Consider the following 15,477-nt stretch of genomic DNA (forward strand, 5'->3'; position numbering starts at 1 on the left):
GCATCCATCAGGTCTGGGGTCATGGTCAGATCCTGCAGAAGGAGCAACCCAGGAGGGGCTGGAACCTAGAACCATAAAGCCATGCTCCTGTGAGACAGCCACAGCGGCAGAGTTAGAGGGACGCCAACACGGATCCTTGCCCTGGAACAGCCTTGCCAGCCGGGTGGAATTTTCAATGCAGTCCAGAAAGAGGTAATACTGAGTAGCCCAGGCAGACAATTCGCATCACAGTTGTGACCAATTGTGACCACGGAGTTCATTAATGTCTGAATTAACAGCCAGAATTTACAGCCAGAATTTTTTTTTAAACCAGCCAGTTGAGGAACTGTGTCTGAAAGAACCCAAGTTTTCCAAGACGAGAACTCAGCCAGGAGACTATCAGTGGGACAAGCGTGTCACTGGGAAGAGCAGGGGCTGAGTTAAGCCGCACACATAAACATGAGCTGTTTCCAAGCCTGGATCGGACATCAGCTACAACTTAGGCTGAAGGAACCTCGCGTGTGTTAGGAAGAGAGGGCGGAGGAGAGGGGTAAGGTGGCACCTGGGACCAAACGGGTGTGAGAACGTGTGGCACAGGCGAGCCCTGGAGACTGGGGGAAGGCAGAGGGGCTGTGTGTGGGCAGGAGAGGTCTGTGAGGACAAAAGGGGACACGCATCTCAGGCGACTGGGGCAGCCCCGCAGGGGGAAGGCAGAGGGGCCGTGCGTGGGCAGGAGAGGTCTGTGAGGACAAAAGTGGACACGCATCTCAGCCGACTGGGGCAGCCCCGCAGCGGGAAGGCAGAGGGGCCGTGCGTGGGCAGGAGAGGTCTGTGAGGACAAAAGTGGACATGCATCTCAGTCGACTGGGGCAGCCCCGCAGGGGGAAGGCAGAGGGGCCGTGTGTGGGCAGGAGAGGTCTGTGAGGACAAAAGTGGACACGCATCTCAGCCGACTGGGGCAGCCCCGCAAATCTGGATACTGTGTCATTTAGCACCATTCACACTCTGAACAACTCATTATGACTGGCGATCAGAAGACTGCACAGAAGTGTATTGGCTCTGATAGCTTAGTTTAAAACGGAGGAGAAAAGATAATGACCTTAGAATTCTGCACAGCGCAGGACTGAGGATTGAGATGGGAAGCTGGGTGGCTCTGTGACTGATTACCTGCCTTCCTGTCTGTGCTCTGGGCAGCTGCACAATTTCTCTGCAGGATTTAACAGCTATTAGCGAGTAACTAAATAAGACAATGGAAAGAGACAGCTGAGCAACCACTTGCTAGCTTTCCTGGAATTTAACTTCCCTTCACTATATAGGGTTGGAACTGACAGGAGAAAATCTTCCAATGTGAAAATAAGGGAGTTTGAAAGTCTTCTCAGAAAATCATTTTTCTTATTTCACTAGAAACATCCAGAATTGCGTGCCTTCCCCTGCAATGTGAGGGGTGACGAGGTTGATTCTGGAATCAGACAGAGCAGTGTTTAGACACTTTGCTAAACCTTGCAGGACTGTTAGAGAAAGCGCTTCAAGTCTCCCAGGGGAACCTGCCAATGGCTGATGGTCTTTCTTACCGGGAGATTCCTCTCCATTCTTTACCTCCATCCCTCTTCCGTGGCTCGAGCCTCTCCGTACGGCTAGGAAAGCATATTATGCCTGTCCAAGGGACGTGAGCCCTGCAGCCTCAATTTCCAAGGTGGCAAAAGTCATCACTGTGAGTGTCAAAGCTGCCCCTGAGATTCCTGGTTGACACCACAGCCATCCATCAACTTGTCCCTGGGGTCAGCCACACAGATGGTGGTGACTGTGAATAGAATGTGCCAAGGAGCCTGAGAGCCTCGGCAGAGATTTCAACTGGGTGTGAAAGCCCTTGAAAAAAGTGTCACAGGAAATCTGGAGGAAAGCTTTTCTGTTTCGTTTTTGTTTTTAAACTCCCAGAGAAAAAGAATCCATTGTAGGGAAATTCCACCAGAGGATTGGAGGAGCCTGGCTCGCTACAGCTTTGAGGTGAATTTGATAGCTCAGTTGATAAAGAATCTGCCTGCAATGCAGGAGACCCCGGTTCAGTTCCTGGATTGGGAAGATCCGCTGGAGAAGAGACAGGCTACCCACTCCAGTATTCTTGGGCTTCCCTGGTGGCTCAGCTGGTAAAGAATCTGCCTGCAATGTGGGAGACCTGGGTTCAATCCCTGGTTTGGGAAGATCCCCTGGAGAAGGGAAAGGCTACCCATTCCAGTATTCTGGCCTGGAGAAAAAGCAAGAGGACCTTAGAAGGATGAAAATGTCATGTGGATGTGTTTAGATTACAAATGACTAATGATGAAATGTAGTTGGTACTGTTGTTCACTATGTCACTAAGCTGTGTCCAAATCTTTACAACCCCATGAACTGCAACACACCAGGCTCCTCCACTAACTCCTAGAGCTTGCTCAAATTCATGTCCATTGATTCGGTGATGCTATCTAACCATCTCATCCTCTGCCACCCCCTTCACCTCTTGCCTTCAAACTTTCCTATCATCAGGTCTTTTCCGATTGACTTTTCACATTAAGTGGCCAAAGTTTTGGAGCTTCAGCTTCAGCATCAGTCCCTCCAATGAATATTGAAAGTTGATTTCCTTTACGATTTACTGGTTTGATATCCTTACAGTCCAAGGGGCTCTCAGGGGTCTTCTCCAACAGCACAGTTTGAAAGCGTCAATTTTTTGGTGCCCAGCCTTCTATTTGGTCCAAATCTCACATCTATACATGACTATTGGAAAAACCATACCTTTGACTAGACAGACCTTTGTCCACAATACGTTTTTGTTTTTTAATACACCAACTAGGTTTGTCATTGCTTCCCTTCCAAAGGGCAAGTGTCTTTTAATTTCATGGTTGCAGTCACTGCAGTCACTGTCTGCAGTGATTTCGGAGCCCAGGAAAATAAAATCTATAACTGCTTCCATTTTTTCCCCTTCTATTTGCCATGAAGTGATGGGACCAGATGTCATTATCATATCTCTTTCACCTTCATGAAGAGGCTTTTCAGTTCCTCTTCACTTTCCGCCATTAGAGTGGAATCATCTGTATATCTGAGGATGTTGATATTTCTCCCAGCACTCTTGATTCCAACTTGTGATCCAGCCAGGCATTTTGCATGATATACTCTGCAAAGAAATAAAATAAGCAAGGAGTCAATATACAGCCTCGCCGTACTCTTCCCAATTTTGAACCAGTCAGTTTTTCCATGCCCAGTTCTGTTGTTTCTTGACCTGCACACAGGTTTCTCAGCAGACAAGTCAGATGGTCTGGTACTCCCGTCTCTTTCCCACAGTCTGTTGTGATCCACAGAGTCAAAGGCTTTAGCGTAGTCAATGAAGCAGATGTTTTTTTCTGAAATCCTCTTGCTGTCTCCATGATCTAACAAATGTTGGCAATCTGACCTCTGGCTCCTCTGCCTCACTGAAACCCAGCTTGTACATCTGGAAGTTCTCGGTTCATATACTACTGGAGCCTCGCTTGAAGGATTGTGAGCAATTGCCTTGCTAACATGTGAAATGAGTGCAATTGTATGGCAGTTTAAACATTCTTTGGCTTAGCCTTTCTTTGATATTGGAATGAAAACTGACTTTTTCCAGTCTTGTAGCCATTGCTGACTTTTCCAAATTTGCTGACGTATTGAGTGCAGCACTTTAATAGCATCATCTTTTAGGATTTTAAACAGCTCAGCTGGAATTCCATCACCTCCACTGACTTTGTTCGTAGCAATGCTTCCAAAGGCCCACTTGACTTCACATTCCAGGATGTCTAGCTTTAGGCAAATGGACACACCATCGTGATTACCTGGAACATCAAGACCTTTTTTGTATAATTCTTTTGTGTACTCTTGCCACCTCTTCTTAATCTCTTCTGCTCCTATTAGATCCTTACTGTTTCTGCCCATCTTGTGCCCATCTCAGCATGAAATGTTCCCTGATATCTCCAATTTTCTTAAAGAGCTTTCTAGTCTTTCCCATTATATTGTTTTCCTCTATTTCTTTGTATTATCCATTTAAGAAAGCTTTCCTATCTCTCCTTGGTATTACTGGGAATTCTGCATTCAGTTGAGTATATCTTTCCCCTTTTCCCTTGCTTTTCACATCTTTCCTTTCCTCAGCTATTTGTAAAGCCTCCTGAGACAACTACTTTGCCTTCTTGTATTTCTTTTTCTTTGGAGTGGTTTTGGTCACTGCCTCCTACACAGTGTTATGAACTTCCACCCATAGTTCTTCAGGTGCTCTGTCTACCATATCTAATCCCTTTAATCCATTCATTACCTCCACTGTATAATCATAATAGATTTGATTTAGGTCATATCTGAATGGCCTAGTGGTTTTCCCTACTTTCTTCAGTTTAAGCCTGAATTTTTCAATACAGAGCTCATTACCTGAGCCACAGTCAGCTCCAGGTCTTCTTTTTGCTGACTATATAGAGTTTCTTCATCTTTGACTGCAAAGAACATAATCAATCTGATTTCAGTATTGATCATCTGGTGATGTCCATGTGTAGATTTTTCTCTTAAGTTGTTGGAGGGTGTTTGTGACCAGCATATCCTCTTGACAAAACTCTATTACCTCTGCCCTGCTTCATTTTGTGTTCCAAGGCCAAATTTGCCTGGTACTCCAGGTATCTCTAATCTTCCTACTTTTGCATTTCAATCCCCTATGATGAAAAGGACACCTTTTTAGGTGCTATTTCTAGAAGGTTTTGTAGGTCTTCATAGAACCAGTCAACTTTATCTTCTTCAGCATGAGTAGTTGGGGTATAGACTTGGATTTCTGTGATGCTGAATGATTTGCCTTGGAAATAAACTGAGATCATTCTGTCATTTATGAGGTTGCACCCAAGTACTGCATTTCAGACTCTTTTGTTGACTGTGAGGACTACTCCATTTCTTCTAAGGGAGTCTTGTCCACAGCAGTAAATATATGGTCATCTGAGTTAAATTCACCCATTCCTGTACATTTTAGTTTACTGATTCCTAAGATGTCAAAGTTCAATCTGGCCATCTCCTGCTTGACTATGCCCAATTTACCTTGATTCATAGACCTGACAGTCCAAGTTCCTATGCAATACTGTTCTTTACAACATCGGACTTTACTTTCACCACTAGACTCATCCACAACTGAGCATCATTTCCTCTTTGGCCCAGTCACTTCATTCTTTCTGTAGCTGTTAGCAATTGCCCTCCACTCTTCCCCAGAAGCGTATTAGACGCCATCCAGCCTGGGCAGCTCATCTTTCCATCTCACGTCTGTTTGCTTTTTTGTAGTGTTCACGGGGTTCTCATGGCAAGAATACTGGAGTAGGCTGCCATTCCCTCCTCCAGCGGACCATGATTGGTCCGAACTCTTCACTATGACCCTTCCTTCTTGGGTGGCCCTGCATGGCCTGGCTGATAGCTTTATAGATTCATTGAGTTATGCAAGTCCCTTCCCCACTAGAAGGCTATGATCTGTGAAGGGGGATGAAATGCAGACTAAATTTTTTAAGTATCAAAATAAGATTCCTGTAATCCTTAAGGTTATTAAGCTATTTATAAAGTAATGTATCAAATTATTCCATAAGTAAGGAACAGTTGGTTAACAAGTATTAACTCACAGTGACCTGGCCCTCTCTGTGTCCCCTGTGGGGCCAGAGAGACCAGAGGTCTAGCTAGCATAGCATTTATTGTGTCCTCTCCCATTTCTTAGAGGATGGAGCAGAGGCTCAAATACAGACATGGGAGACAGGCCTGCAGGTGAATGCAGCCTCTATAAATTTTCTGTGTGACTTTGAGCAAATTAGTTAACATTTCTGAACTTTAATTTTCTCATCCACTCTCATCAAAGTTAAATGTGTCAGAGAGCCCAGCGTAGGTTCTGGCACATAGTTAGCTCTGCCTCTGGTGATCATTATTACTCTCTCCCGGGGTTTGTGGAGAGCATGATGGAACAGATAAGAATCAAGCACACCATTCTCTGCATAAAACCTTTGCACCTGTGTTTGTCTTTAAAACACTATTTGAAAAAATAAAAAAATAAAACACTATTCGAAATGTAGAGGAAGATCAGTCTTTTTTGAGAAAAAAAAGTATGCTATGAAATAAAAGCCTTCCATCCCTTTAATAGAGTAATTCATTCATTCATTACAAATTATATTTCAAATATCACTGGATTTTAGTACTAGCTTTGACCTATAAATAGACTCTGATCTATATTTAAGAATGTAATCCTCCTCCATTTCTCCTCCTTTCTTGGCTTAGCACATGGGAGCTACTTCTAGAGAGAAACCTTCCCTTTTTGAATTTACTCCTATCCCACAGAACTGACTGAAGGCTGATGAGAGATCCAGGAAGGTTTGCTCCCTCAGCCCACACAGAGGGCCATCAGCTCTTGTTGAGTGTCCTGCCAGTTACAGATGAGTGCCGATGACCACGGTTCTCCTGCCCTCTTCCGAACGCTGCACTGACCTCTGGAAGCCTGCTAGTGACACCAAATATTCTCCCCAAATCCTTTTCTCCCATTCTACACACTCCCTCTGGGAACCCTCATTATCTCCTATGATGTCACATACTAACTTTGCGTAGATGACGTGACTCTTAAATCTATTTCTTCGATGAGTTCCAGGCCTGTATTTTCATCTATTGCCTCCAGCACATCTCACCAACATAGCCCAACATATATAACTGCTACAACAATTTATTCCCAAACCTGGGCCCCCTATAAGTGCTGTATTTAGTTATTTATCTAATTATCTCAACGACCATTAAGAGTTAGATTTATTATCACCTCCATTTTGCAGATGAGATCATTGAGGCACAAAGAAAAGCACCTTACTTTTCCAGGATCACACGATCAGAAGGCGGTAGAGTCAGGACGAGAGTCTGGCAGCCTGATTATGCAAATCGCCTCCTTTGGTACATCCATCTGAAATGTTGGTCGGGGTGGGTTATCATTGCTAAAGAGGAGAGATTAAATAGTAGTAAAGAATTGCTGTTGCTTCAAAATTTTAACCACAAGATCATGTAAATATAGTAATGGATCATATTTATGTCTCTTTAGTTTCATAAAAGATTACTAGTTTTATAATCCTCCTCCAAGAGCCAATCCTTGTAATTCTACCTCAAGAACCAAGGTGGCTGAAGTCGTTTCTGCAAGCACCTAGTAAATGCCAAAGCACATGGATTCGAGGAAGAAGATGCCACCCAACAGTGAGCTGTTGGCTCAGCGTGGCTGAAATATACAATCTAAAGTGGTAGCAGACAAAGGCTGGGAAGGCATCCTAGAACCAGATTGTGAATGAACTTCAGGTATATTAAAGAATTGGGACCTTATTCTGTAGGCAAATAATGGAAGTAGGGGTCAAGGAGCCTGGCGTGGAAAGTTCATTTGACAAAGTCACTTACTGAGGCACTCCTATGAAGTAGGCATGTCTGTGGTTGTTTGAAAGACAGTGCGTCACTGCCTTTAGGGAGGATACAGTCTCAAAGAGGAGCTTGCAAAATACTCCTGCAATCATAATACATCGTGATTAAGTGTTACGGGGGTGATGGGGACAGCTATGAAGCGCTCCTCACCACCCGATGGTGCCTAATAAAGGAATAGTTCCCAGAAGCACTCAGACATGTGTAATGAAAGGAATAACATGATAGCATTTGCATTGTAGAGAGAGAGTTTTTTCCGGTAGACACAGCTATTCCAAAGAAATACAGAAGAAGGGGGGCCACTGAGGACATTATTTTATTGGCCCATGTAAAAGTTGATGATCACTAGAATTGTGATAATAATTGACAGGGGAAAACAGAAAGAAGAGAACTTTTGGAAATAAAAACAGCAGAACTAAGAGAATCTACTGAAAGTGAGCATTGCTAGAAAGGAGTTAAGGAGAAAGATTCCAACCTTTCTACTCTGGTTATCTGAGTGATCAGTTATGACACTGAGTTAAGGGTAAAGAGGAGCAAAGGGAGAGAAGAAGACGAATTTTGTTTGAAACATGAAGTTAAAGGCATCTACAATTGGAGAAGTACGGTGGGTGGATACAGCCATGCATTGACAAATAGCGTGGTGCTGCAGACATGTTTATGAATATCCATCATTTGGAGACAGCTGGAATCAGACATGGTTTCTCAGTAGAGCACTGAATGTATAAAGAGAGAGAATGTGGTGGTGTCAGAAGGCACACATACAAATAAAACAAAACCAACAGAATAAAGACGTGCCGGGCAGCACACCGTGCAAGATATGACCACAAGAACTTTGGAGCCAGATGCCTAAATTCAAATCCAGGTTCAACCACTCTTCAGCTCTGTGACCTTGTGCAAGACAGTTAGCATCACTGGGGATCAGTTTCCTCCTCTGCAAAATGAGATCTGCTTCAGAGGCATCATGATGCATAAGGAAGCCAATGTTTATAAAGCATTTTGAGTAATCTTGGACCTTAGTAAAGACAGCTTAGTTTTTTTATTGTTGTTAAATACAAAGTATTATAAATCTTCTAGCCCTAAACATTGATCTTCATTTATCATTCCATTTTATTCTCTACTGGGTCTTATTTTTCTGAAGGCTATCATTTGTTTATCTTATTCTACTCTTAATTCTAGGGAGTCCTGAATAAAGTATTACCAAATGCACTACCTATTTCATGCTCAAAGAAAATATCAGGAAAGATAAAATCAATCCTTTTCTTGGCAAAACAATTACCTTACAAAAAAGCTCAGAAAAGTTTTCTCTGAGCATATCACAACATAATCACCTGTTGCCTAGGATAAAATTGATAAACAATTTTCTCAAAAGGTGTATTTCTCCTAATAGTTTTTTTTCTTTTACACATTTTTTTTCATTTTTCAGAACTAAAATTGCAAAAATGAGCTATCCATAGATTAAAGGCAGTTTCATCCCTTAGAGTTAACTATTAATATCTGTCTTTGGGACAGTCATAGCTGGCAAGATCCCCTCTCTGCCAGTAATTGTGCTAGCTTTTCTGTATTCTTCACAATAGTCCCTTGAGTTGACTATGATGTTTGCTATAAAATTAATGAGAACAATATAAGGCTCTGAATCATCTCAAGGTGAGAAAAGCTGACTTCACGTAATGAGCAACGATTGAATAGTTGGTTACAAAACACAGCAGGGTCCAGTGTGGGTCAACTGTCCTTTCCTCTGCTGTGTGTCATCATCTTGAGGATAAGACGCGAGACAGGATTTCCTGGTAGTGCTCCCCACTAAGATTTCCTGCCCCCCGTCACCACTGGAAATGCTTGGAAGTCCTGGTACCTTGTCTTCATGACTTATAGTGACTAATGGGCAATGATCTGGCCTTTCTGCTCAGCTCATATAGCATCGGCAAGTACATCCTACGTGAGCCCATTGGAAGGCTTAACACAGAGTGTCAGGACTTCTTATCCAAGCAGAAATGCAAGTTTAATATTCTTACCAGTCTTAATGAAACTCTCAGTTAGCCCATTAACCAGGATTAATGTCCTGAGACTATGACATAGTGATAGAGATAATAAGTAATAGAAGCTTAGAGACAGGATGGTCCCTGGAAGATGAAGGTGTCAGGACTGACTTTTTAAATTAGATAAACTCAAAAGATAAATACAGCATGATAGAGAAAGGAAGGGGAAAACAGTATTCCAATATAGGAGCAAAAATTATACCAAAACAAAGCTAAACCAGATTTGTTTGGGCTATAAATAGACAAATCTCCTGAAATAATGTGGTTGGCAAGAGAAATGATTTAAAAAAAATAACAAGGAAAGTTGATATGAAGCATGTTTGTGGAAAACTTTCAAATGGCAAGCTGGAAAGTTTGGGCATCATTCTATGGTTATTAACATTATCAAGAAAAGTGGTAACATGAAATTTGTATTTTAGGGAAATTATTTTTTCAGTAGGCTCAGAGACTGACTTGGTGGTATAGAGAAGAAACGCAAATTATTTTGAACTTTGAAGTCTGTATCAAAATAAAGAGTGCCAGTTTTGAGTTGTTTCTAGTTCCTTCCAACAATATCATTTTTCACATAATGGCACCTTTTTTTCTGTGAAGATCATATAGTAAATATCTTAAGATAAAGTTCCTGTTTCAACCACCCTCAACTTACTATTATAGCACAAAACCTCCTTAAACAATGTATGAATGAATGAGCATGACTGTGTACCAATAAGCTTTATTTATGGACACTGAAATTTGTATTTCATATATTTTTCATGTGAATTTTCAAAAGTTCACAAAATATTCTTCTTCTTTTGCTGTTTCCAACCATTAAACTTAAAAAACTCCCTTAGCTTGTGGGTTGTGTAAAACCAGGTGGTGAGCAGGATTTGCAAACCCTTAGTTTATAGCAAGCACATCAGTCAGAATGCTGTCCAGCATCATTCCAAAAACTTTGGATTCTCTTCTGAGATCTTCGGTTGAGAACTTGGAAGGAGATAGTTGAAGTGGTGAGTGATGTGGTAAAAGTGGAAGAAGGTTAACCAACTAGTAAGACTAATCATATTAACCACTGGGGTCAGGGGCAACATATGTACCTTATATGCTCCAATCTACCAGCTACTTACATGAAACCTTCAGGGAAAAAAAAGGAAAATCAATCAATAATTACTTTAAACACATTCTAAATTCAGCATTTTAGTAATCACACAGAGAAGGGCAAATGGTGGGTCTTGCTTCTATTAATGGCAACCCAATCCAATATTCTTGCCAGGAGAATCCCATGGACAGAGGAGCCTGGTGGGTTACATACAGTCCATGGGGTCGCAAGAGTCGGACATGACTGAGCAACTAACACGCACATGATGCCTATAAGGAAAATGACATAATGCAGTCCCTAAACAAGTGGTGTGGGCAGCAACATGGAAGGAAGCTTAGTGTGAGTCAAGTGCATCAAGCTGGAGCAACTCTGAACAAAGAATTTACACGTGGAGAGACCAGGCTGGGATAAGGGAGTAGAGCAAGCCTGGGAGCTGAGTGATGAGAGAGAGAAGAGGAACATAGAAGAAAAACCCACTGAGCATTGCTAACTGAGATGTGGAGCAGGAAGGAGGAGTCAGACATTCAATGTTTTCACATTCTTTCGCTGCACTGCTCAGTGCTAAGAAGCACACAGCACTGAGGGGCACGGGGCCAACTGAGGCCATGGGAAATGGAGAGAGAGGAGACTGGAGTCGGGCACCTTCAGTTCAGTTCAGTTTCTCAATCGTGTCTGACTCTTTGTGACCCCATGGACTGCAGCACACCAGGCCTCCCTGTCCATCACCAGCTCCCGGAGTTTACCCAAACTCATGTTCATTGAGTCAGTGATGCCATCCAACCATCTCATCCTTTCTTGTCCCCTTCTCCTCCTGCCTTCAATCTTTCCCAGCATCAGGGTCTTTTCTAATGAGTTGGCTGCTTGCATCAGGTGGCCAAAGTACTGGAGTTTCAGCATCAGTCCTTCCAATGAATATTCTGGACTGATTTCCTTTAAGATGGACTGACTGGATCTTCTTGCTATTTAAGGGACTCTCAACTGTCTTCTCCAACACCACAGTTCCAAAGCATCAATTCTTCAGCACTCAGCTTTCTTTATAGTTCAACTCTCACATCCATACACGACTACTGGAAAAACCATAGCTTTGACTAGATGGACCTTTGTTGGCAAAGTAATGTCTCTGCTTTTTAATAAGCTGTCTAGGTTAGTCATAACTTTCCTTCCAAGGAGTAAGTGTCTTTTTATTTCATGACTGCAATCACCATCTGCAGTGATTTTGGAGCCCCAAAAAATAAAGTCAGTCACTGTTTCCACTGTTTCTCCATCTATTTGCCATGAAGTGATGGGACCAGATGCCATGGTCTTTGTTTTCTGAATGTTGAGCTTTAAGACAACTTTTTCACTCTCCTCTTTCACTTTGATCAAGAGGCTCTTTAGTTCTTCTTCACTTTTTGCCATGAGGGTGGTGTCATCTGTATATCTGAGGTTATTGATATTTCCCCCGGCAATGTTGATTCCAGCTTGTGCTTCCTCCAGCCCAGCGTTTCTCATGACGTACTCTGCATATAAGTTAAATAAGCAGGGTGACAATATACAGCCTTGATGTACTTGTTTCCCAATTTTTAACCAGTCTCTTGTTCCATGTCCAGTTTTAACTGTTGCTTCCTGATCTGCATACAGATTTCTCAAGAGGCAGGTCAGGTGGTCTGGTATTCCCATCTCTTTCAGAATTTTCCACAGTTTATTGTGATCCACACAGTCAAAGGCTTTGGCATAGTCAAAAAGCAAAAGTAGATGTTTTTCTGTAAAAGGTCGAGCACCTTACATGTGCAAATAACACACTCAAAGTGAAGTCTGATTGGTCTTAGGTTGAACCATGGCAAACACTGGGACAAGGATTCTATTAATATCCACAAGTTGGCTATTTCTCAAGTATTATTAGACAGAAAAATAAGGGAGCAGTGATATCATGATGATTTGATGGTTCAAATAAGTAAACAATCTCCTGAACCATGTTATATAGAATCCCCCTCATCTCTTTGAGGTAATTTCTTTTGATCATTTGTCACTGGTCATGTGTTATAAAACAAAGAAGCATATTTTGTTGTTTATCCTCAAAGTTTTTCTCTTAGATCTGTTTGCCTATCCATGTCATAAATATATGGGAAAAACAAGCATGTAATAAGACCAATAATTTATGTGGAAGTCTCAATAATATTGGAATTCAGTAAGGGAAAAGGTTTCATAAATATATGTCTCCAACTCAGCACCAGCAATTGATTTTCTCTGCTTTTTTCCTAAGTGTTGCTGCTCAGAGGGACTCTAGGGTGCCTGCTCCCTAAAACAGTCCCTTCCTGCTATAATATTGTTCACCAAAGCAGCAGGGCTTTAGGCAGAGAGCCATAGCAGCTTATCCAATAAGTGGACAAGGCATATTTCTAATAAGCCATTTATATATATACAGAATGAAATAGAGACCAAAAAAAAAAAAAAGATTAGTGTCTTCATTGTTTAGACTTGTAGAAAAGTAAAGATGTTTGACTTAAATCTAAAATAGTCCCTTTAGAGTTGTCCATGTCAAAACACAATCATCTGGTGATCAGTGAATATTGGTATAGAATTAAATTTCTTGACATTTTCCTACAACTATTTATATATCAATAAAATAGTTTAAAAGATAAAAGTTTCTTAAAATTTTTAAACACTGGGGTTTAGATGAAAATGCCCTCAATATTTGCCTACATTTGACCCATAATTATAAGTTGAAAAACTTACATGAAAATGAAGTGATCCGTATACACCTACCAGCTGGTCTCTATAGCTATTAATTGGGAAATATTTAGAAGTAGATCCTTTCCTGATTCATTTACCTTTCACAAACAGTTAATTTACGAAATCAGAAATTTAGCTAAGAGCAACTCTAGCCTATATTATAGTGGGAAAAGGAAGCCCCAGCAGATTTTTAATTGGCATGCACAAGACGCCACAAGTAGCCAGAAGCTTCAGGATTATAATTCTCCTTCACTAAATTAAGAAGCACAAAAAACAACTAGCTCGTAAAAAACACAGAGGAGGCAGGAGTACCCCAATTTGGCTCCCCCTGCCCTAAGAGGGGTTGTTTCCAATACATGACAATGAATGGTATACTGCTTCTCTTCATTACAAAATATTCACTGGAAATAAATTATTCAGTCTATATTTAACCAAATGCATTACAAATTGCTTCATTACTACAACAACCATAAACAAATGTATTAAAACTTCCACAAATTACTATTAAAAAAGAAAACAAGTAAATGTAGAAAGTACAAATCAGAATTAGACTAACAATATTATCTTAATGTATTATTTAAATGCCACATTTCCATTCCATGCCTCTCTCATCTTATTTAGCTTCTGCATTAATCCAGCCAGAATTTGAATTAGTCTAGATTAGGTCTTAATATATTATTTATGGTGTTTTAGTGGAATTAAATTGTGCATTTTCCTCCAAACAAGTATAATAATTCTGTCATTCATGTAAAAGTAATTTTAAGTGTATAGAACATCATTATATTAAAATAAGTTTTTCATATTTTTTTCATAGACTTGAGTCAAAGGAGCCTTTCCTGTCAGTTGGGTGAGTATATGTCTAAATTTTCAAAATCTCAGTTCTCTAATTGATCTTTAATTCAAATTAACAAGGTCTTCTGAGACAATATTTTCAGTCATCAAACCCCATATTCAAGGTCATAACCTACCATTGATACATCATTTCCTCAGCCATGTGGCTATTTACCTTTAAAAGACAACTAAAATTCTCTTTGGATTGTTTAGTGATCTCAGAAATTTAACTACCCAGTGCATATGAAATCCTGTATCCTCTGTAAGAGCTAAAAAAGGTTCACAGTGATTATCTCATCAGATGAAGGTATGGTTTGATGGTTTTAAAAACCCCCCTGAACCATAGCCTCACTCTGCCTAATCACTCTGCTCATTTTTGTACCATTGCCTTTCATCTACCCCAGTCGGTGTTTCTTCCCCTTTTCCTCTAAATCTGTCTCCAAAATCTTTATCTTTTCCCCTGTCTCTCATTTCACTTTTATTTCTCCACTGCATACCCTGACTGCTTCTTTGAACACAAAGCTGAGGAACCCTGGAGCAGATTAAGGAAGACTAACCTTGCCCTCTCTGATAGTATCATTCTGAGTCACAGAACATGCTCCAATAATAATATACTGTTGACAAGAATACACATGTACTACTTTTAGGCATTTAGCTAATTGAGACCCTGCCAAAATGTTTTCACTGATCTACCATATAATCTTTCACTAACACACCAAAATGTCTTACTAAAGGACTTTTGCAGCATTATGGTGGATGTTAAAATATCAGAAAGCATTGGAAGCTGTGATGTCTAGTTCAGAAGAAATTATGCTGTTATTTGATGAGAAAAAAAAAAATCTCATGTAGGCAGTGAAGGCCAGAAACATGGGATGGCATTACATTTTTCAATGATGGCATTGGTTTTATTACTTTGTTCGCAGCCATTGAATATTTCTCTCACTCATTGAACAACACTGTTCCTTCCGTCCTTCTAGTCCTCCTAAAAGCGTTTCAGGAGGCCATTTGAATCACAAGAATCACAGTGATTGTTGGGGCTTCTAGGAGTGAAAAACGGAGCAGAGGTACTTATTGGAGGACTTCATGAAAAATGAAAGGTCAAGTTGATCTGGCCCCAAAAAATCGTTAAGAGCATGCTTCTTCCTTCATTCATCATCAGCTCCCATTGTTAAAAACCTTTAAGCCTGAAGTAATCTTTTATTTTGAATTCATGTGCGTCCCGCCCTCAAGTCCAGAGGCTGAAATCGCTTTTCTTCATGCCTCACTTGACACAGTTGTTCGGCCGCATTTCCTGTTCCCCTGACTACTTTGAGACAAAAACCCATTTATTGCAAACTTCTATTTTATAAGGGCAGACCCTGAGTAATCTTTGTTTTAACCATCTCAGAAGTTTAGAACTCGGTATGAGAGGACTGAGAAAAAGTT

At 41.0% G+C, this 15,477-nt stretch overlaps 1 protein-coding gene across 1 annotated transcript in view; it reads left to right on the top strand.

Annotated features, from left to right (window-relative positions):
• RALYL (RALY RNA binding protein like) overlaps window positions 1–15,477 on the top strand; it is a 767,040-nt gene that overhangs the window by 627,682 nt on the left and 123,881 nt on the right. Inside the window, exon 4 of the mRNA XM_065902672.1 lies at window positions 14,036–14,068. Within this exon, the coding sequence (XP_065758744.1) occupies window positions 14,036–14,068 (33 nt within the window). The remainder of the gene's footprint in view (window positions 1–14,035; window positions 14,069–15,477) is intronic.

This window comes from Muntiacus reevesi, chromosome 12 (assembly GCF_963930625.1).
Source record: "Muntiacus reevesi chromosome 12, mMunRee1.1, whole genome shotgun sequence".
NCBI lineage: Eukaryota > Metazoa > Chordata > Mammalia > Artiodactyla > Cervidae > Muntiacus > Muntiacus reevesi.